Raw genomic sequence first — 22,775 nt, 5'->3', positions numbered from 1 at the left:
GTCCCCTTGTTCTTGTGTTCACTTTCCTATTAAAAACACTTCTGAACCTTATTTAACCCTTTAACATATTTAAATGTTTCGATCATGTCCCCCCTTTTCCTTCTGTCCTCCAGACTATACAGATTGAGTTCATTAAGTCTTTCCTGATATGTTTTATGCTTAAGACCTTCCACCATTCTTGTAGCCCGTCTTTGGACCCATTCAATTTTGTCAATATCTTTTTGTAGGTGAGATCTCCAGAACTGAACACAGTATTCCAAATGTGGTCTCACCAGCGCTCTATATAAGGGGATCACAATCTCCCTCTTCCTGCTTGTTATACCTCTAACTATGCAGCCAAGCATCCTACTTGCTTTTCCTACTGCCCGACCACACTGCTCACCCATTTTGAGACTGTCAGAAATCACTACACCTAAATCCTTCTCTTCTGAAGTTTTTGATAACACAGAACTGCAAATGCAATACTCAGATTGAGGATTCCTTTTCCCCAAGTGCATTATTTTACATTTGGAAACATTAAACTGCAGTTTCCATTGCTTTGACCATTTATCTAGTAAAGCTAAATCATTTACCATATTACAGACCCCTCCAGGAATATCAACCCTATTGCACACTTTAGACCAGCATTTCTGAATATTTACACAGTGAAACACCTTCAACCAATTTAAACAACAACCATCATCATCATCATCATTATTAGGGTGTCAAATTCTGATTGCTCAGTATCTTGTAGAAAGTGTGGTATCTTATTTCAGGTTGTATACACTAAATTATATGTAACAAGTATAGAGTGCAGCAAATAGAATAGCAAGTAAACACAAGACAGAGAGCAAGAAATATAGGTCTTGCCAGAAATCTGAATGGTTAGAAACTTTAGTAGAGAGCCAGTGAAGCACTGGTTCAGAGACTCAAATTCTGGTAGAATTCAGAATGTCATCTAGCCTGCCAGTCAGATCAAAGAATCACAGTTCAGATAACAAGGAGGGATGCAGGACACAGGAGGACACATTCAGAGCTGGTGTGGTTTTTCTCAAAAAGAGATTAATAGTTGCTGTGGTATATTTCATTGCAGATGTAGCACAGTTACAGTCAATTTCCTAGAAGCATTGCAGTGAAATTCACTGGACTTATGGTTCTCAGTAACTTCAATCTTCCTTCCTGAGTTTGGCCTCAGAAGTGGTTCAAGAGAGCACGACAGCCATGGATTTATTCCAGATTGTCACTGGTCTGACTTCAGATACAAGCCAGATCTGATATTCTTATTGGAATTGGAGCAATATCAGTGTGACTTGGTGAGGAAGCTGTGATGATCAGATCACACGCTTGGGTTCTTGAGGCTCTCTTAAACCACTCTACTCTGCAGGGAGACTGGACTCATTTGTATGATCTGCTCCAGAGGCCTATGTAACCAAGTGGGTTCCAGAAGGAACTGGAGGATATCCTAAAGGCCCTGCCAAAGCCTTAGTAATAAACTGGAATCAAAAGGCCATTGAGATTCTGGACAGGTTTGTGCCTATGGAGCTCTCTTTCCCCATGGTTCACAGAGGCACTATAACATGGCATAGGACCAGATTACGTATGGGACCGTCTTCCAAGCGGTCAGTCAGGTCCCATAGAGTCAACCTTCTCCAGGTCCTGTCAGCCAGACAATGTCATCTGGCGGGACCTAGGGGAAGAGCCTTCTCTGTGGCGGCCCCATCCCTCTGAAATGAGCTTCCCTCGGAGATCTGTACTGCCCCCACTCTCCCTGCCTTCCATAAACTTTAAAAGACCCACCTCTGCTGGCAGGCCTGGGGCCATTAAAATTTTAACACCTTGCCCCACCCAATGAATTGATGGATAATGGATGAATCTGTTGTTAACTTTTTAATTATGGGGATTTTAATCTGTAAATTTTATTTACATTTCTATATGTTGTGAGCCGCCCTGAGTCTCACCCTGAGAAGAAATCAAATAAATAAACAAACAAACAAACAAACAAACAAACTGGGGTTTAAAACAGGTTAAAAGTACATGACATTGGATAAAAACAAAAGATGACTTTAAAAATTGATTATTTAACGTATGTTTTCTACGGAGGTCAAAAGGATGACCTAGATGGGACACGATTTAAAGCTATTGTTAAGGCCCTTATCATGGCAATAAGAGCAGCAAAACATTTCTCTGCCCTTATTAGATCTGCAGAGAGTTGGATAATTTACTATACTAAAGCCATATTTTTTCCACTGACACCCCATTTGAACACATCCAATTAATCTAAAACTAAACACTTCAAAACAGCAGAATGTATAATTTCTATTTATTTTTGCCATTGAAGAAACTGTTAAACAGAAATACAAAACTATAATTCTTAAATAATAGTTGGTATAGGAAATTGACTAATTTTTACTCTTGCTTGGATATTGTCAATCAACTTTTTCTGCAATTAGCCCCATTCCTGGCGTTGGGATTCTTTTGAGGAAGGGAGGCTAGAAATGTCTTGACCAACACTTCAGCGACATTTTCTTACTTTGGAATTATTTTAGCATCTTTTTTTGTACTCAAGAATCCATATAAGCTTCTACATATTGCAATTGCCTACTTGGGTTTGAAAAAGCAGGAGGCAGTTTGTCAGGAAACACATAAGAATGTGTGTCTTTGTGATTGAAAACAGCTCAGCTGCCAATCTGAGATGCCCAAAGAAAAATTTCTTACTGCTTTGCTGAATATGTGTGCAAAATTTGGCTTGTAGCCTGGCTGCCCAACTATAAACATTTTCTGGCTCTGCCCCAATGTTTTATTCAGATTTAGTATAAAAGCACTCTAGTTTGGAGATAAATTATAGTTTATGCAAAGCTTTCTTCTCTCATTTAGAGAAAGCCATATGACTTAATACATTAATGGAAATCTTCTAATCTACAGAATTGATTTGGAACAAGTTCATTTTTGTACTATAGATAGGTTCTCAGTATGTCTTTTTATCTTTCACACTTCTTACAAATCCTCAATATGTTCTGTTTTCCTGCCACACATTTTTCCCCTTAAGATTGTTTTAGCTTTAGCAATAAAAGGCTAAGAGGTCCTGGAACAAATATGTAGTTAAGAAGAATTTAACTTTCTCATAAAATTATAGTTCTTGATAGGTTTTTAGGAGATAAAGCCAGAGCTTGTAGCTTCCAATTTCTTCCTTAGTTTCTTGTATTAAAAATATATTAAAAGTTTCTACTTCTGTTTAATGAATTTTAGATTCAGCTAAAGACAGATAAAACATAATTATCTCAAAGTGCTATTAGAGAAACAATATAATTAATGATTATTTGAAATAATCGTCATTAATGAAATAGATTTCTGTCTCATCATAGTTAGGACCCATTGTGGCTTACTCCTTTGGAGAAATAAAACAGTGCTTATTTTAAAATGGAGCTACAATACTTAAAATTTTCATATAGAAAATTGGGGAAAGGAAAATATATGACTAATTTATGCAACGAAAAGTGCCATTTCAATGAAAATTAAGATGGTTTAATTGTTCAGTGAAGGTATTCCTTCTTGTTACTCATTGCCTCGTGATATTCTTCTTCACAAGACTTCATAAAAGCATTAGAAATTTCAGGTAGTGCTCGACCACAATTGAGCCCAAAATTTCTATTGCTAAGCAAAACAAGTGAAGTCCTAGATTATAACTTTTCTTGCCATAGTTGCTAAATGGTTCACAGCATTTATTAAATTAGTCAAAATGTTAAGTGAATCTGGCTTTCCCACTGACTTCGCTTGTCAGAACATTACAAAAAGGAGATAACCTGAGCCCTGGACACTGCAACCAGGAATTATACCATTTGCCAAGTGTCTAGGTTTTTATCATGTGATCACATGGATGTTGCAATGGTCATAAGTGTGAAAAACAGTCATAAATCACTTTTTCCAAAGCTGTAACTTTGAAGAGTCACTAAACTAATGGTTGTACGTTGTGGACTACTTGTAATTCTAAAGGAAAGGGCAAAATATCTATCTGGAACTCCGCATTAAATATTGTGTTATCCCTATAGATTTCAGAGTTTTCTCACTTTTTGATCAACATTCCATTCTTTTTCTATTGATCTTAATATTTTTTTTAAAGTTGTCCTTTTTATGATAATCCTAGTCAGGGGTGAAAGGCTACTGGTTCAGACTGTTAGATGTGGCCACCGGTGCTTCGCTGAACCAGTAGTGATGGCTGGCTGGCCATTCCCCAAACCAGTCCTCCAGTTGCTGCTCGCTCACCCTACAAGCAGATGTCCACAGGCTGCATATTTATTTATTTATTAGATTTGTATGCCGCCCCTTTCCGAAGACTCGGGGTGGCTAACAACACTAAAGAAAACAATGTAACAAATGTAATATTAAAAAATAATCTAAAAAACCCCAATTTAAGAGACCAATCATACAAACAAGCATACCATGTATAAATTCTATAAGCCTAAGGGGAAGGGAAAAATTTCAATTCCCCCATGCCTGATGATAGAGGTGGGTTTTAAGGAGCTTGCGAAAGGCAAGGAGGGTGGGGGCATCTCTGATATCTGGGGGGAGCTGGTTCCAGAGGGTCGGGGCCACCACAGAGAAGGCTCTTCTCCCGGGTCCCGCCAAATGACATTGTTTAGTCGACGGGACCCGGAGAAGGCCAACTCTGTGGGACCTAACCGGTCGCTGGGATTCGTGCGGCACAAGGCGGTCCCGGAGATATTCTGGTCCGATGCCATGAAGGGCTTTATGGGTCATAACCAACACTTTGAATTGTGACCGGAAATTGATCGGCAACCAATGCAGACAATATGCAGTGTGCAGATTTCGATCCATCCCTGTTTCTCCTTGGCACCCTGCCTTGGTGATGCTAGCACTCCCCTGCCCTCCTCACTAGTGGAGGGAGGCTCTGACCTCAGCATTCTATGGTGAGCTGCCAGAACTGGGCATAGCATGCACTTGATAGGCAAGGACGCCAGTCTGCACTAGAGGAGAATTGCGAAAGATGCTGGAGCGAGTGCACTGCTCTCGGTTGTCTGCTGCCTCTGCTGGTCCTGAATGCCGCTTGCCATCCACTTGCCCCCCTCCTCAGTCCACGGCACCTGTGCTCTGGCCTTATCTCAGCAAGTCTGATGATATGCTGGAGTACCAGCAGTCCAATACCTTGTGCATGTGCAGCAGCCCTGTAGCAGCTTGTTTATTGATTGGTTTGGTTTGGTTTGGTTTGGTTTGGTTTGTATGCCGCCCCTCTCCGTAGACTCGGGGCAGCTAACAACAGTAATAAAAACAGCATGTAATAATCCAATACTAAAACAACCAGAAAACCCTTATTATAAAACCAAACATACATACAAACATACCATGCATAAAATTGTAAAGGCCTAGGGGGAAAGAATATCTCAGTTCCCCCATGTCTGGCGGCAGAGGTGGGTTTTAAGAAGCTTACGAAAGGCAGGGAGGATGGGGGAAATTCTAATCTCTGGGGGGAGTTGGTTCCAGAGAGCCGGGGCCACCACAGAGAAGGCTCTTCCTCTGGGCCCCGCCAAACGACATTGTTTAGTTGACGGGACCCGGAGAAGACCCACTCTGTGGGACCTAACTGGTCGCTGGGATTCGTGCAGCAGAAGGCAGTCCCTGAGATAATCTGGTCCGGTGCCATGAAGGGCTTTATAGGTCATAACCAACACTTTGCCATCCCGGAGCGCCACCGCCACAGCAGCAGAAGGTAAGACCGATGCGAGTGGTGAGGAGGGGAGGAAGACCCACTGTGCTTGATTTTCCCTCCGCTGCTGCGGTCGCTCTTAGCCTGATAGCAACAGCAGCAGCAGGTGATGCTGGTGGTGGTGGTGGTGGTGGTAGGAAGACCTACTGCGCTCATCTAAGGAACTGCCTGCTTGCCTTTCCCTCTGCAGCCACAGCCGCTTTCAACCCAATAGCAGCAGCAGCAGAAGGTAAGGCTGGTGGTGGTAATGGGAGGAAGTGCCGCTGCGCTTGTCCAACTGCTGTCCACTTGCCTTTCCCCTCCGCTGCTGCCGCTACTGCCGCCGCTGCTGCTCTCAGCCCGATAGGAGCAGCTGCAGAAGGTTTATGTATGGTATGTTTGTGTGTATGTCTTGTTTTTAAATAAGGGGTTTTTAGATATTTTTAAATATTAGATTTGTTATTGTACATTGTTTTTATTATTGCTGTGAGCCGCCCCAAGTCTACGGAGAGGGGCGGCATACAAATCTAATAAATAATAATAATAATAATAATAATAATAATAATAATAATAATAAGACCGACGCTGGCAGTAGGGGAGGAGGAGGAAGCTCCACTGGGATGGTCCGAGGAGCTGATTCAGAGGAACATGGCAAGACTCACTTGCCTTTTGGGTTTGCATCCGGCTTGCGCGACCCTCCCCAAAACAAAGCTTGCTTCCCCTTCCTCATACGCGCGGTGAAAGGGGCTGGGCTCGGCAATATAATTCGAGCTGCCCATGCATGCCCAAGAGGCTCAGAGGAAGCAACCGGCTGCAATGGCAATGGCACCTCGCTCTTAAGTGTTGTGGCCAGGTCCTAGCACTCAAGAGGCATTGTTCCGCAGGCCAGATGCACGTCGGACTCGCCAAAGCCGCATTTGCTAGATGTTTTCTTTCCAGAATGTGGTGGGCGAGAAAAAGAGCAGGGCGGTGTCTGGGAGGCTGCCGAGTGAAGAGCTGGAGAAGCCCACCTGCGAGGCTTGTGGAAAGAGTTATCTTCCCGCGAGGCTGCTAACCCCTAACCTGGGGAAGCATCAGTTGATCGTCGTAACTGTTTTTTAAAAAAATTTTAGTTAAAAGTGCTAGGGTTTTTTTTTAAAGTTCATGCCCATCCAGTCACATGACCCCACCACCAAGCCATGCCTACTAAGCCACGCCCAGAGAACCAGTGGCAAAAAAAAGTACATTTCACCACTGATCCTAGTATAATTTCTTGTATGGTGCAAGCTTGGAATTCAAAGTCTGCTCAACATTTTTAAGGCTATAAAGCTTTTAAAGCTCTGTACTGTTCTGTTTAATTTTGCAACATACCATCTGGATTAATATTGAAATCTAAACAAACATGGTCATTATTAATTTTAGCTCTTTGTTTATACAGAATACTTTTTTTCTGCATAATTATGCAAACAATCCATCCTGTAAAAACCATGGGTAATTATCAAAAGTGTGAATTTGTAGAAATGGGAGATTAAGTATGGGGTTAACATGGGAATGTCTTAAGAACTAAAGGAAAGGATGTCACAAGTATGTTTCCTGGTACCAGAAGGCAGTAATAAGGTTGTCAAAATTGGTTTCCTGTCTTTTGATTGATTACCCTCTAAAAGTATTAAGATAAATTATATGTATTTTTTGAGAAGTTGCCTATAAAACCAGGCTAATTTCAATTGGCACCATAAATTGACAGAATGCATCTACGAACACTAATTGGCAGTCAGAAGACATGATGAAAATGCTTTAATTTTACAACGTATAGACACATTTAACTATAGTTTTAATTAGGGGGTTTAGCACAGGTTTGCCTAGTGTATCATTTACAACCATATCTGGATCAGGAGACTCTTCTCACGGTCACTCATGCCCTTATCACCCCCCACAATTGGCTCTAGATGGGGCTACCCTTGAAGAGTGTTCGGAGACTGACCGATTTCCGGATTGCCCCAACCCTACTGGCCTTCCGAAAAGCCGTAAAGACCTGGCTTTTCCAGCAGGCCTGGGGTTGTTGATTGGATGACATGCGATCAAGATCCAACTCAGAAAGATATACAGAGTTTTTAAAAACTTTTGGTTGTTCGTCGCAGGTTTTAAATTGTTTTATACTGTTTTTTAAATGGGGTTTTATATTGTATTTTCTGTCTGTTTGGTTGTGAGCCGCCCAGAGTCCTCTGGGAGTAGGGCGGCATATAAGCCTGCCTAAATAAAGAGAGAGAGAGGGAGGGAGGGAGGGAGAGGGAGATAGGAAAGTGTAGGAAAATGTGACAAGCCTAGACCAGGCCAAGCCCCAAAATGTCAGAGAATTTCTAGAAGCCCAGCACTCTGACAACTCAGCCATCAATAGGCCTATAAATATTAACAAGATCTATAGACTGTTCTGTCGGGCTCTCTGTTAGGAGCCTCCCGGAAATTCAAGGATACAAATTTCAGACACACACATTTGAAAATTCAAAACAATGTTCTTTATCACAAAATTCAAAATAAACTAAGCACTCTTTGTATTGCAAAGAGCACTCTCCCCAAAACAACCCGGTAGTCTGTACAATGTCCCTTAAGCAGTCATTAAGTACTTAGCCAGCAGCTGTGGAGAAACTTCACACCCCTTCTTCCAACAAGGGAGACACACACACACGCTGCTCTGCTTTGGTTTCAAAGGCGTGAAAAAGCAACAAAGTCCAGCACGCAAGATTCCTGATGAAACTGCAACAGATATTCTTCCACAACGGCCAAACCCACAGCCCTAATTACGGGAGCCCCACCCAAACACAGGTGGCCTCCCTTATTTCCTGTAATATGTTCTTACTTGGTCTCTTCTACGCACAATTCTGCGCTTGCATGGGTCCAAAATGTCAACATCTGAAGCTATAGAAGATAAGGAGGATTGACTGCCTTGGCTGTGTGCCAAGCCTTCCTCTGCCGAGTCACTCCCACCTTCTTCGTCCGAGGAAACTAAACTCTGATCTGATTCTGTCGGCAATAACACAGGCCTGTGACATGTTGAATTTTCCCCTGCATCCACCTCCCCATTCCCTGGGGCAGGAGCTGGGCCAGAGCCAACCACAACAATAGACTATGCAAAAGAGACAATCAACCAGCCCAAAAAAGACTGCAGCACCTCTTCACCAGTAATCAGCACTCAGATCAACATAGATTGATCTGTGGTCAACTTCAGACCAACAATCAAGTAAGCAATACCCCAATCAAGGAACTGCCAAAGAGACATCTGTAAACAGCCCAACCAAAAAATCTCTAAGACTACCCACATCCACACAAAACAGGCAAGACATAAAAATATAAACTGGCAGCAAACAGCACTCCTTGCTACCAGTGATGATCTTACCTAGTTAGGATAATGAAACATCTTCAAGAAAGCAAGAAAGCTCAGAGAGCATCAAGGACCATAAATTATCCTAATTTAAATGACATTGTGCAAATATATCTAATTTACATAGAAAGAATGTGCATAATAACACATAATATAGATATAAAACAGTAGAAACTTTATTGGGACTACAACTCAACACCCTTGAAAATGTCCAAAGATATTTCACCAGAAGAGCCCTTCACTCCTCCACTCGAAACAGAATATCCTACGAAAATAGACTAACAATCCTGGGCCTAGAAAGCCTAGAACTATGGCGCCTAAAACACGATTTGATTATTGCCCACAAGATCATATGCTGCAATGTTCTACCAGTCAATGACTACTTCAGCTTCAACCGCAACAACACAAGAGCACGCAACAGATTCAAACTTAATACGAACCGCTCCAAACTTGACTGTAAAAAATATGATTTCAACAATTGAGTTATCGAAGCGTGGAACTCATTGCCGGACTCAATTGTGTCAACCCCTAACCCCCAACATTTCTCCCTTAGACTCTCCACGATTGACCTCTCCAGGTTCCTAAGAGGCCAGTAAGGGGCGTACATAAGTGCACTGGTGTGCCTTTCGTCCCCTGTCCAATTGTCTTTCCTTTCTCTCACTTATCATATATACAGTGTTCCCTCGATTTTTGCGGGGGATGCGTTCCGAGACTGCCCGCGAAAGTCAAATTTCCGCGAAGTAGAGATGCGGAAGTAAATACACTATTTTTGGCTATGAACAGTATCACAAGCCTTCCCTTAACACTTTAAACCCCTAAATTGCAATTTCCCATTCCCTTAGCAACCATTTAGATTATTACTCACCATGTTTATTTATTAAAGTTTATTAAAAAAAAAATTATTAAAGGTAGACGAAAGTTTGGTGATGACATATGACGTCATCGGGTGGGAAAAACCGTGGCATAGGGAAAAAACCCGTGAAGTATTTTTAATTAATATTTTTGAAAAACCGTGGTATAGACTTTTCGCGAAGTTTGAACCCGTGAAAATCGAGGGAACACTGTATTTTCTTTCTTTCATGTATCCTCTCCTCTAAGTTCACTTTACCCTTATATATATTACTACATGTCTATTTTTCTTCCTATGTATTTGTGTATTGGACAAATGAATGAATAAATAATTCACAGCAAGTATGGCTTCTCTGAAAGTGCTTTCGAGGCAATCCAGCATACATCGTATAAGAAGTGGGATTTTTTGAGCTGAATGGCTGCTAAATATAGCACCCTTGGCAAGGCCTATTGATTACTGAAAATTTTAAATTCTTAACAGTTGGAGTTGGAAAAATGACAGATAGATGCATGGAATAATCCATCGGAACAATTGTTAGGGGAGTCACTAACTCTCAGAAAGATTTAGAGTTTGAAATACCCGTTCCTGTATGCAGCGGTTCATTCTTTTTTTCTATGCTATGATGTTTGTTATTTGTATACCAGAGAAAACTTTCTGGGTGCTACTTTTTCCTTTGTTATTCCAATAACTAAAGCTAATGCACAAGATGTACATATAAAAAGGAAAGACACTTGGATGTTAGGGTTGTTTGGTAGTCTGGTAACTTCTTTTTATTGAGACCTTGTCCTGAAGAATATTAACATCTGTTCGCATTCTCCTTAAAAGATTGATGAGAAAGACATGCAAATTATTGGTGTGTGTGTGTGAGTGGTGGAAAGAACAATGGAATAGATATTAAAACCACATTGTAATACAATGGTGGCGTATGTGGTGAAAGAATTGTCAGCAGAAGTAAAGGCAAGGTCCAGTATTTACAGGAAAATAGAAGTAAGAGACTGAAAAAGAGATTGAAAAAGTCATGCATGACTTGTAAGAAACATGTTAAGTGGACAAAGTAGAATATAATAGGCTATAATAACACAGTTTATTTTATTTATTTTATTTTTATGCTGCCCTTCTCCTTAGACTCAAGGCGGCTACCCAACATGTTAGCAATAGCACTTTTTTTTAACAGAGCCAGGCTATTGCCCCCACAATCTGGGTCCTCATTTTACCCACCTTGGAAGGATGGAAGGCTGAGTCAACCTTGAGCCGGCGATGAGATTTGAACCGCTGACCTGCAAATCTACAGTCAGCTTCAGTGGCCTGCAGTACAGCACTCTACCTGCTGCGCCAGCCCGGCTCTATTATACTACATATAACTACATCATTGTGTAGTTGAAAAGAGTGTACATAGGAAGGAAAGCAACTGATTTTGTGAAGGATATGGATTGGCGCATTCCAATAGTATTTGTTCATTTTTTGATTTGTGGAACTGGCAGGAAAGAATGCTTAGTTCATTGGGTTTTCAGCTAAGAGTTGGGAATTAATGGTGCAAATAGCAATTTTATGGCGATTATTACGAATTATTTGGAACTATTCACATATTATTTACAAAATATATTTACTGTTTATGTTTACAAACTTTAGAATTTTATGCCATTTTAACAAAAAGGAGATCTGTATTGTCTTTGTTACTGCCATGACCAGAATATAATATGGTATACTATTGGCATATAACTTCTTGTGGGGAAAAAACAGTTGTCACCAAGGTTATTCTCATGCTGTCATTAGCTCTTTTCTTTGCTATTTGGGTAAAGTAATTTTAGGTGGTTTTTTCACTGGTTTTGTAAATAGGATTTGAATTGATATTTAAGATGTTGAGCTGGTGCTTTTATATGTGGGTGGGACTTTGTAGAGTTGCTTCATTTTATCAAATAGGATTTATATTTGGAGAAGGAATGGTTGATTATCAGCTTCTGGAGTAGATGGTAGTTCCATAATTGGACTAGAAATGGTTCTTTCAAGAAATAAAAAGTCAAGAAGATTGTTCCTGTTCTTTCATTTGGCCTGATTTCCAGCTAAATGGAAAGATACATCCACCCCTCCTTTTTTAAACTTCTTTTGAATTCTACCTCAACTTTAAAAAAGGTCATCGTCTAGATCAGTGTTTTTCAACCATGGTCAGGTGTGTTGCGAAGCTGAGAGAGAGAGAGAAAGCAAGAGAGAGAGAGAAGGAGAGAGAAAGAAAGCAAGAGAGAAAGAGAAAGAGAGAAAGAAAGCAAGAGAGAGAGAGAAAGAGAGGGAGGGAAGGAGGGAGAGAGAAAGAGAGCAAAAAAGAGAGGAAGAGAGAAAGAAAGAAGGATGGAGAGAGAGAGGAAGGAAGGAAGAGAGAGTAAGGGGGGGAGAAATAGAGCGAAAGGGAGGAAGAGAGAGAGAGATAATTTTTTTGTCCAAACTTTTTTTAGCCCCCCCACCCCCCAGCTCAATGTGCCCCATGATTTTGTATATGTAAAAAATGTGCCGCAGCTCAAAAAAGGTTGAAAATCACTGGTCTAGATCAAGGCTAGGCAAAGTTGAGTCTTCTATGACATGTTGACTTCAACTCCCAGAATTCCTGAGCTAGCATGATTGGCCCAGGAATTCTGGGAGTTGAAGTTCACAAGTCATAAAAGAGCCAATTTTGTCTACCTCTGATCTAGGTGATTTGATCCTTGATTGTGAGACTGATCTTATTTGTATGCCAGAAACCCAGTTGGAGAAACTGAGTGATGTCACCTGGATGCAGTTGTCCGTCCAATGTCTCGATTCAGAAGTAGAAATAGGAAGCGGGATGGGAAGAAGGTGTGGCCATATCATTGCTAAATACTGTACTGTATTTTGTTCACTTTGCAACATTTTGAAGAAGCTAATTCCAGATAAACCAGATATAGGTTTATCTGGAATTGTGTGAGACATATTATTTATGGGCATTATAAAACATTTGGATAAACTTTCAGGTTATTCTGTTAATTTTAATAAACTTAATATACTGCCTACTAGTACTAAAATATTCGTAGATTTATTTAAACATCTTGAAATGTATACCTGAAAAATGTCTTCATTGCTGGAAGCTAATACTCTTTTTTCAGATTAAGACTGGTATAATATATGGTTAAAAATCCCCATATATGGAGAAGAACAAATATAGTTTACAGCTAATGTTACTTGAAATTTGATATATCTTCTTGGATGGGTTACCATAGTATTATCTATAAAGCTTTAAATTTATAAGTTATGGTACTAAGAAAAGTTTTATGGAATTTAGTTGCTCCTAAATTATAGTATTTATATGAATTGGGATTGATAAATTATTTTTTCAAATGATTTGGGGACTAATGTGGCCCTTTTAGATAATGAAGTCCTCTTGAATCTTTGGTAGCAAATTGTGATATCTTTATATACAATACTTTGTTTATAGACAAAGTTGCTAGACTTCTTGGCCATATTCACCATTGACCATGAATATAAGTAACAGCTTATATTCACAACACCATTGAATGATGTTGCATTGATTAGTCCTGGATTGTTGGGTCAGTTTCAGTCTATGGACATGGTGCTTTGATGAGCCTATGCAAACACATATCCTCAAGAGATCAACTAGGGAAATACCGATCCTTAATATTTATCTCAGCAGTTGGGAAGAACTAGTGGTATGCCGTCTTTTACAAAACCAATGATAGATTGTTTGCTTTTTAATTATTTCAGGCCATTTTTGAATTTTCCATTTCTTAGAGGATGAATAACTTCAAGTTCAAATTATCTACATCTATTTCAGGGCAGGCAATGACATAGAAATGGTATGGGTTACCTGATGGATTATTTATTAACAGAGCCTGATAAGGACAACTTGTCTCTTCTTGTGAATGCCTTGATAGCTTCTGACATTATTAACTTCTGAACTACCTTGAGACTTGGGAGTTATAATACAACTCTGTTGTGGACCTGCTCCCAAGTTAAGAGTAGGTGTGACACAGTAGTACTAGGGGTCTTTCATTTCACTCTTTTTTTAAAAAGGTATAATTGTTACAAGACTTAGTTCTATTCTCCAGGTTAGTTACCATATTTATGAGACTGTTGGGAGAATAGTAAAAAGTGTAAAAAGTGGTAAAATTCAGTGGCACTTATGCACCTTCCTTTTCAGTTTTTACCAGATTTGATTGCTTCCTGCCAAGACTGCTACAGACAGCTTGAGATTAAAATTAAATCCAGACAAGCCTGAAGATTTGATGGTTGGAGAAAGGGGTTGATTAATTTTCCCACTTAAACATCTGGTCCACAATTTGGGGGTGATCTGAGACATTGTTTGTTTGTTTGTTTGTTTGTCTATTAGAGTTGAAAGATCTTGCAGGTCATCAAGTCCAACCCTCTGCTCAAGCAGAAGTTATATGTGCTCACACATAAGTTAATGCAGTGGTTAATGACTATCTACATAAGGTAGCTGGACCCTTTTTTGTTGTGAATGACTTAGCCATATTTACCCATGTAATCGTAAATTTCTGATTAAACCATTATACTTAGGTCTTCAATAAACCGTCTTAAAGAAATTATGGAAATTGGCCCCAAACCTGGCAGCTAGCTTTCTGGTTTAAATTTATTCTTCATTCCTGGCTAGTGCATGCATATTTAAAAAAAACCTTTCGGTTTGCCCATAGGGTTGTTTTTTGCAGTCCGGACGCTTCAGGGAAGCTTCCTGAAGCCTCCAGAGTGCGGAAACAGTCTTCCTCAAGCCCAAAAATCAGCTGGCCAGCGCATGCATGTGCACAGGACAACGCATCATGTGCCCTCAGATATGGCTCCGCGTCCATCATCACTCTAGCATGTGAGGAGAGAATGGTGGCAACAGTGTCCATTTCCTTCTCATAAGTGTTAGTTGAACAAAGGTACTATACCGTACTTTCTTTTTCTCCCTTGAATTATTTGCTTCTATTAACACAAAACACTGCAAAAATATAGGAGTTTGGTGATTCTTGAAAGTGATCCAATTTCATGAGCAATGTTAGTGGACCAAATTATGGCTGTTATTATTCTTTGTGAAAATGATTGCACTTTTCTAGAAATAATTTCCTTTTTTTTTTAATTACAGAAGCACTTCTTGAACAGGCTATGATTGGCCCATCGCCAAATCCATTACTCCTATCCTATCTGAAATATGCCATCAGTTCTCAGGTAATAACCCCATCATAAATCTTTTAATTTCAGAGGATGTAAATTAATGTTAATGGATTAAATATCATTTTAGCTATAGAACTGAAGTATCTTTGAAGTATCTGAAAGACTGAAGTATCTTTGAAAAAATTGGAAAAAGTCTGAGCTAATCTAGTATTAAATAGCTCATGGCGCAGGTTTAAAATAATCTTGCAATTTTAATCTTTTTAAATTTGTGTATTTTCATTTTGCTAAATTGTAAGAAAGGTTTGTACAGGGCACTGAAACTATATCCCTGATTTTCCCAAAGGTGCTTTTTCAAGAGGCAAGTGGATCTTCAAATTTTTCTTTGAAAACGTTCTGCTTCTCATCCAAAGTTTTTTTTTCAGTTCTGAGATCAGATTAGAACTGAAGAAGCTTCTTGGATGAGAAGTAAAACATCTTCAAAGAAAACCCAGAAAATCCAATTGCCTCTTGAAAAAGCACCTTTTGGACAATCACGACCTGGATGACTGAGAATCTCCATAGATATTTATTCCCTTGATTTTATTCACATGCCCACTTTAACTTTTGAAAATATTTCTTTTAGTGAAATTAATGAATCTCATTGTCCATTGTTTCCTGCTGATATGCAGAACTGCCAAAGATATTTGGCTTTATTGTGGGGAGTGGGTTCAAATATTTGAATGAATTAAATATTAATATTTAATTCATTATTTTGTAGCCAATTTTTTTTAAAAAAATCTTCTATGATCAAAAGAATAAAAACTATTGTGAAATCCTATGAAATTGTCTTAAAAGGTGCTAATCAATTGATTTTGGGCTAACATGGATCCCCTGCCCCTATAATAGATGCATCTGTTACTTTGAAAAAGGATGTTATATATCCTGCACAAGTTTTATGATGAGGGTGGTGGTGATTATTATCATTATTCCCAAAATGAAACAAGTGACTGTTTTTCTGTTGCCATCAATTGCCTCATTGCTATGAGATTCTTGGTAAAAATTGCCATAAGAAAAGCTTTTTGGTTTCATTTTAAACTCTCTGTTTTTTTTCTTGGGCTGCTGACTCTAATGTTGATGTGAAACTACACCATTGCCTAAAAATGTCTGTTTAAATTTGTGCCAAGCCAGTGCATCAGCAAAGCTGTATTGCTGATAGGTGACCTTGCTGTCCCTCACTCTTTTCACATAGCAGTTGAAATGGCAGGCCTTGTTTGTCGGTTTGATTAAATATTAGCTTTAGCTTGTAACCCCCTTTCTCTTGTTTACAGATGGTGTCATATTCTACTGTTCTGATGGCCATCAGCAAGGTAGTATTCAAACATTTCTCTGTATTCCTCCTCTGAATTTTGTCATTCTGCCCTTTGCAAGCTTGGCTCGTATAGAGGGCACCAGTGTATGTTCAGAGTCCCCAGAAACCTTTTCAGATATGACACCAGGTGTGCAATTTAGCAGATTTTGTGAGCCAGGAAAAAGTGTTAGCTTCCCTTAGAGCTTTGCAGCAAATTCTAGCCCATATGATTGAGTGCAACATTTTACCATTGTTTCTATTATTCGGGCTTCAAAATATAATACCATGAATATATATACCATTCTATATATGTACTTTGGAAAATGTTATAAAAGAAGAAAAAGAGGAAGATTTAAAGTATAAGTTATTCACTTGGCACCATTGCCTAGTTGTCATCTGCTTGGTTTTGTAGATCTAACTTCAACAAACTTTTTGTTTCTTCAGCCATTTAACAAAAAAACCCCAAATACTGTAAATATGCATTTCACTAAAAAAAAATCATAGAAATAAGTGCATATATATTTCATTAGCCTGATTGATTTTCATGTCATAGTCTTTGAACCCTTGCAGAACTGGGCATGTGAAAATAGAGACCTCACATGCCATAATCATTATAGTTTTTCCTCTTCCTTTCCTGAGAAATATATAGTGTGTACAGTGTCCAACTCCCAGCAATTCTGGTCAGCTTACGCTGGGCAAATGCCCTATTTGTGCCATTTCCCAGAATTAAATGTTGAATTTTAAACCTAGAATCATGTTTTTAAATATATTTTAAAGCTGCATTCATACACTCTGGCAAGTTTATTAATTTCTTGATTGATGGATTTGTATGCTGCCTTTATTATTTTTCCAAATAACTCAAGGCGGCAAACATAGCCAACACGCTTTCTTCCTCCTATTTTCCCCATGTCAGCAACCCTATGAGGTGAATAGCAAGGCTCACCCAGCTGGCTTTCATGCCTAATCCTGATCCTAATGCAGTTTATACACTTCATCTTATATTATTATATAGACTTAGTCATTATAGTTTTCAAGTCACAGTACAATACAGTGGTCCCTCGATTTTCACGAGTTCGAACTTCACGAAATGGCTATACCACGGTTTTTCAAAAATATTAATTAAAAAATACTTTGCTGTTTTTTTCCCTATACCATGTTTTTTCCCGCCCGATGACGTCATACGTCATCGCCAAACGTTTGTCCGCCTTTAATAAATATTTTTTTTAATAAACTTTAATAAATAAACATGGTGAGTAATAATCTAAATGGTTGCTAAGGGAATGGGAAATTGCAATTTAGGGGTTTAAAGTGTTAAGGGAAGGCTTGTGATACTGTTCATAACCAAAAATAGTGTATTTTCTTCCGCATCTCTACTTCGCGGAAATTTGACTTTCGCGGGCGGTCTCGGGACACATCCCCCGCGAAAATCGAGGGAACACTGTATATGTTTAGCAATTAACCCAGTTAATTGTGAGTTATTAAAGCATAGCAACATTACCTACACAATGATATAACAAAATGAGGGAACCTTATCCTAAGTGTAACTGACTAGCAGTTGGCTGTCAAAATCAAAATATGTAGACTGTAACCCTCAATTTACAACCATTTGTTTAATGACTGTTCAGAGTTACAATGATACTGAGAAAGATGATTTATGATCAGTTCTCACACTTATGTCCATTGTAGCATAGCCATGTGATTGCTTGGCAACTGGCATGTATTTATAAGGGTTGTGTCAAGGATCCAAGTAATACATCCCAATAAGAACTCCAAGACAGGCATATTCTTCAAAGAAAATTTATTGGGGCATATAAAATTGGCTCTCAAATTGGTGGAAAACCGACTCTAAGTTTCCGTTGGATTTATTTATTTATTTATTTGGATTTGTATGCCGCCCTTCTCCGAGGACTTGGGGCGGCTCACAGCATATATAAAAACAGAACAATAATGTAATCCAATTAATACTACAATTTAAAAACAATTAAAAGAAAAAAATTAACCAAACAATTAACTTATTAACCAAACATTCAGCAGTCATACTTAAAGCATTCAGTGGTCAGGGGAAGATCTAAAAGTCCCAAGCCTGGCGGCAAAGATGAGTTTTTAAGCTCTTTCAGAAGGCAAGGAGGGAGGGGGCACTGCGAATCTCTGGGGGGAGTTGATTCCAGAGGACCGGAGCTCCCACAGAGAAGGCTCTACCCCTAGGTCCCGCCAACCGACATTGTTTGGTCGACGGGACCCTAAGGAGGCCAACTCTCTGGGACCTCACCGGTCACTGGGATTCGTGCGGCAGAAGGCAGTCTCTGAGATAATCTGGTCCTGTGCCATGTAGGGCTTTATAGGTCATAACCAACACTTTGAATTGTGCCCGGAAACTAATTGATAGCCAATGCAGTCCGCAGAGTGATGATGAGATGTGGGCATTTCTCGGGAGGCCCAAGACTGCTCGTGCGGCTGCATTTTGGACAAGTTGAAGTTTCCAAACACTCTTCAAAGGTAGCCCCATGTAGAGAGCATTGCAGAACCTCGAGGTGATAAAGACATTTACACCCTATTAAAAGTAAAACTTTGTCACTTCCTCTCAGAGTCTCCAGTCACATGGTCCATTCAGCATATAGTCGAGTTGCTAGGTGATCTCAGTCTCCACCTTTTGAATATCTGGACAAACATTCTTGATTCCCAGGAGAAATAATTTTATTTTGGCTACAACACCCCAGCTATCTCTATACCCCCTCTCCTGGTCCTTTAGCTCCAGACTGTGTTAACCCTGAAGCAATGTGAAAAGAAACTTTAGAGCAGGGGTCCCCAAACTTTTTACACAGGGGGCCAGTTCACTGTCCCTCGGACTGTTGGAGGGCTGGACTATAAAATAAAACCATGAACAAATCCCCATGCATACTGCACACACCTTGTTTTAAAGTAAAAAACAAAATGGGAACGTACTATTTAGAGGGGGGAGAAGGTCTGAAATTCATATATGTTTATATTTTGTTTTTAATTTTCTTTTGTTGACATCTGATTGGCTATACAAGATTTTCTTGGCTTATGAAAAATGTATAAAGAAAGAAGGAAGCACTTTGGCATAATGGTTAAGAAGTTAGAAATATAATTGGTGTTGCATTTTTTGAAGGAACATTAAGGAGGGAATTTAATTAAAAGAAAATGAATGTAAGTGGATGACAAAATTAGAAAAAAACCTTTTGCAACTTTTTTGATGATTGATATTAGTTACTAACAAAACACTGCATTTTATTCATGGAAAATTAGATGGTACATTGTGTTGTTTGAATGTATGTTGAGAGAAACATTTTAAAAAAATACCCCCACCCCAAACAGTCCTTCCTTCCTCTGTCCCTCCATTCATTTCATCCTTCCTTCCTTCCTTCCTTCCTTCCTTCCTTCCTTCCTCCCTCCCTCCCTCCCTCCCTCCCTCCTTCCTTCCTTCCTTCCTTCCTAGTTCCCTCCATTTCTCCTTCCTTCCTTCCCTCCTTCATTCCTCTCCACTTCTCCTTCCCTCCCTCTCTTTCCCTTTTCTTTCTTTCTCTCTCTCTTTTCCCTGTGCTCTTGTCACTCACCGGCGGGCCGGATAAATGGCCTCAGTGAGCCACATGTGGCCCGCGGGCCGTAATTTGGGGACCGTTGCTTTAGAGGAAAGCTACAGAAAAGAAAATGGCCATACTTAGGTCAGCTTCGTTGTAGCATCCTGGGGTCCTTGGATTATCACTTGCAAACCTTTCCAGAAGGTTTCTGACAAGCAAAGTCAATGCGGGAGCCAGATTCCCTTCACTGCATGATTCACTTAACTGATGTAGTGATTCAGTTAGTAACAATTGCAAAAAACCCTTGTAAAATGGGACATGATTGACTTAACAATGAAAACATTACTTAGCAAAGCAAATTTTGGGCTCAATTATAGTTGTAAGTTGAGGACTGCCTTTATATTTCCTCTAGGATTTAATTTCAGAATTTCTAATTTGCTGGTTAGCATCTAATTCAAAATTTTGCATTGAAGGCTGGAGGCAAGACTTGGTTAAAATGACCAGTCTGCTTCCCTGTTGTCTGAGATCATCCATTTTGCAGGAAGATTTAAAATCAGATCTGGCTGAAATTTTAAAATAATACACCAGGTAGAATGAATTTAAAAATATATAAAAGGTAAAGAATCAGTAATCTTCGAATTTTAGACTGGACTACATCTCCATTTAAGAAGGCAATACTTGATATTTTGTTAAATCAGAAAGCATATTTCCATTGGAGACTTAATTGTAAAATATAAAAGTATGAGACATTTTTACAAAATATAATGAGAACATAATTATCTATTGATAATGTTTGGTATAAGGCTCTTGAAACATCAAAGTGCTTTAGAAAAAATGGTAGAAAATATCAACCTTGCAAGATTCAAGCCCATGCCTGCCTTAATTTTTGTGTTATTTAAGATCAGTTACAATGTTTTTGTGGCCCTTGTTTTAGTTTGATGACTTCTCCCGAGAGCTCTGTGTCCAGTCATTACTCGAAATTATGGACATGTTCTGTGATCGTCTCAGGTAGGGAATGAATTGTATATTCAGGTGCCTGTGTGTTGAACAGTTGAGACACTGGTATTATCAGGCAGTGGCTTATTAAATGCCTGCTGGTTGCTAGGATCAGTCTTTTAACTATGATATTACAGTCACAAAATGTATTTATGTATGAGTATTTGCACTGAGTTCAGTTCCCAGATGGCGTGGCCTCCTATTCACAGTATAAACTCTTGATAAAACTCAGCGTCTCAAAAGCAAAATCCTTTTTGCAATCTTCGAAGCCAAGAAAGTTATTTTTGTTAACAATAAAATGTCTGCAAGAAAACAAGCAATTTCAGAGAGCACCAAGAACCCCTCGTGTCAATCCTGAGTTACAAAATTCTCCTTTATTAGTGATCCATTTAATATTCTAGTAAATGACTTGCATGCAAGTAAACTGTTCAATTTCTGCTTAGTTGCCATAATCTGAGCAAGAGATTTCTTATGTTTTGAAATAAGGCCATATATTTTAGATCACTCAAATCCTATTAATGATGTTTTAATAACACACAGTCATATATTCTTGTAACTTTTCAAAAATTATTGAAATTTCAATACAAATAAATGGAATTCATAACTCTAAAAATCATGTACTTCTAACACATGAATCCCAAACTATATGTATCTGAGAACATACAGTGACATTTTGCCCATAACTTTGCTCAAGCACATTCTTGATCCATCTGAGAGATTGTGATAGCATATCTGAATACCAGCAATATATATATATTCAACAATTAACTAAGCTAATGAGCTAGATTTAAAAAAAACATTTAATATACAAAAAAGAGCAGAAATAACATAAATATTTTTCTATGCTGTGGATGTAAAGAGAAACATTTGGATTTTTTAAAAAGCCAGACAATTAGCAACTGAATATATATAGAATTATCATGTACTCTAATTTCTTCTACATTATTTTCAATATTCCTGGGAGAACCATACTTGTTAGATAAGGCACTTTTAAAATATTTTAATTTTGATTTAAAAAAAATTAAAACTCTGTAAAAATCTTACCTTTCTAAATTCAGATTAAATGTGTTATATAGAGGTAACAGGTGAGGGTGCTGGAGTGGATTGAAATGTGAGGAAACAAGAAATTTTCTCTCCCTATAAGAAAATACAATGAATATTTAATTGTTACCAGAACACTGATAAACACCTGTTACAGCCAGGTACAAAGCCCAATACTTAATCCTCTCTCTGCTTAATTCAATGTTCTGCTTTTTAATTTGATCAGAACCCTTCAGCTCCGAGATTATTGTTGCTTGTTGAAAAAGTACTTGTCCCATCAACAAGATTTTTCTCTCAGTCCCCATCTGCTTTTTGGGCCCAGTTATGTTAATCACTGAATAATTGAATATTTTCTCTTTTTAATTTGTTTAAATAAAGACATGAATTGTAATGAAAGCCACAGCCTGCACTGTGGTACCGCATTATGCAAGATGTTTGATGTCACTACTTTGATATCCCTGGTTGATAACATAAATCCCCTGTTTTTTTTCTCTTTCCTGAGAAATCCCCCCAAAAATGGACAGGAAGTTGGTTAGAAAACTCAAATACCATAATAGCGTTTTGCATTATATTATATTTTGGACTATTCAGATTACACCTATGCTGTAACAATACTATGCTGATATTGTAGACGGAAGGCTAAGATTAAGCACAGAAGTAAGATTTGAAATAGAAACATAGAAACATAGAAGACTGACGGCAGAAAAAGACCTCATGGTCCATCTAGTCTGCCCTTATACTATTTCTTGTATTTTATCTTACAATGGATATATGTTTATCCCAGGCATGTTTAAATTCAGTTACTGTGGATTTACTAACCACGTCTGCTGGAAGTTTGTTCCAAGGATCTACTACTC

General features: G+C 38.8%; 1 protein-coding gene across 8 annotated transcripts in view; it reads left to right on the top strand.

The window, feature by feature from the left end:
• The window catches only part of MED24 (mediator complex subunit 24), a 94,050-nt gene that overhangs the window by 3,906 nt on the left and 67,369 nt on the right, over window positions 1–22,775 (top strand). For all 8 annotated transcript variants that reach the window (XM_070728131.1, XM_070728130.1, XM_070728128.1 and 5 more), the window contains 3 exons: window positions 14,987–15,069; window positions 16,323–16,361; window positions 20,816–20,889. In XM_070728131.1, the coding sequence (XP_070584232.1) occupies window positions 14,987–15,069; window positions 16,323–16,361; window positions 20,816–20,889 (196 nt within the window). The remainder of the gene's footprint in view (window positions 1–14,986; window positions 15,070–16,322; window positions 16,362–20,815; window positions 20,890–22,775) is intronic.

Source organism: Erythrolamprus reginae, chromosome Z (genome assembly GCF_031021105.1).
Source record: "Erythrolamprus reginae isolate rEryReg1 chromosome Z, rEryReg1.hap1, whole genome shotgun sequence".
Taxonomy (NCBI): domain Eukaryota; kingdom Metazoa; phylum Chordata; class Lepidosauria; order Squamata; family Dipsadidae; genus Erythrolamprus; species Erythrolamprus reginae.
Note: the sequence above shows the minus strand (reverse complement) of the source record. Positions and strands in the feature narration are given on the sequence as shown.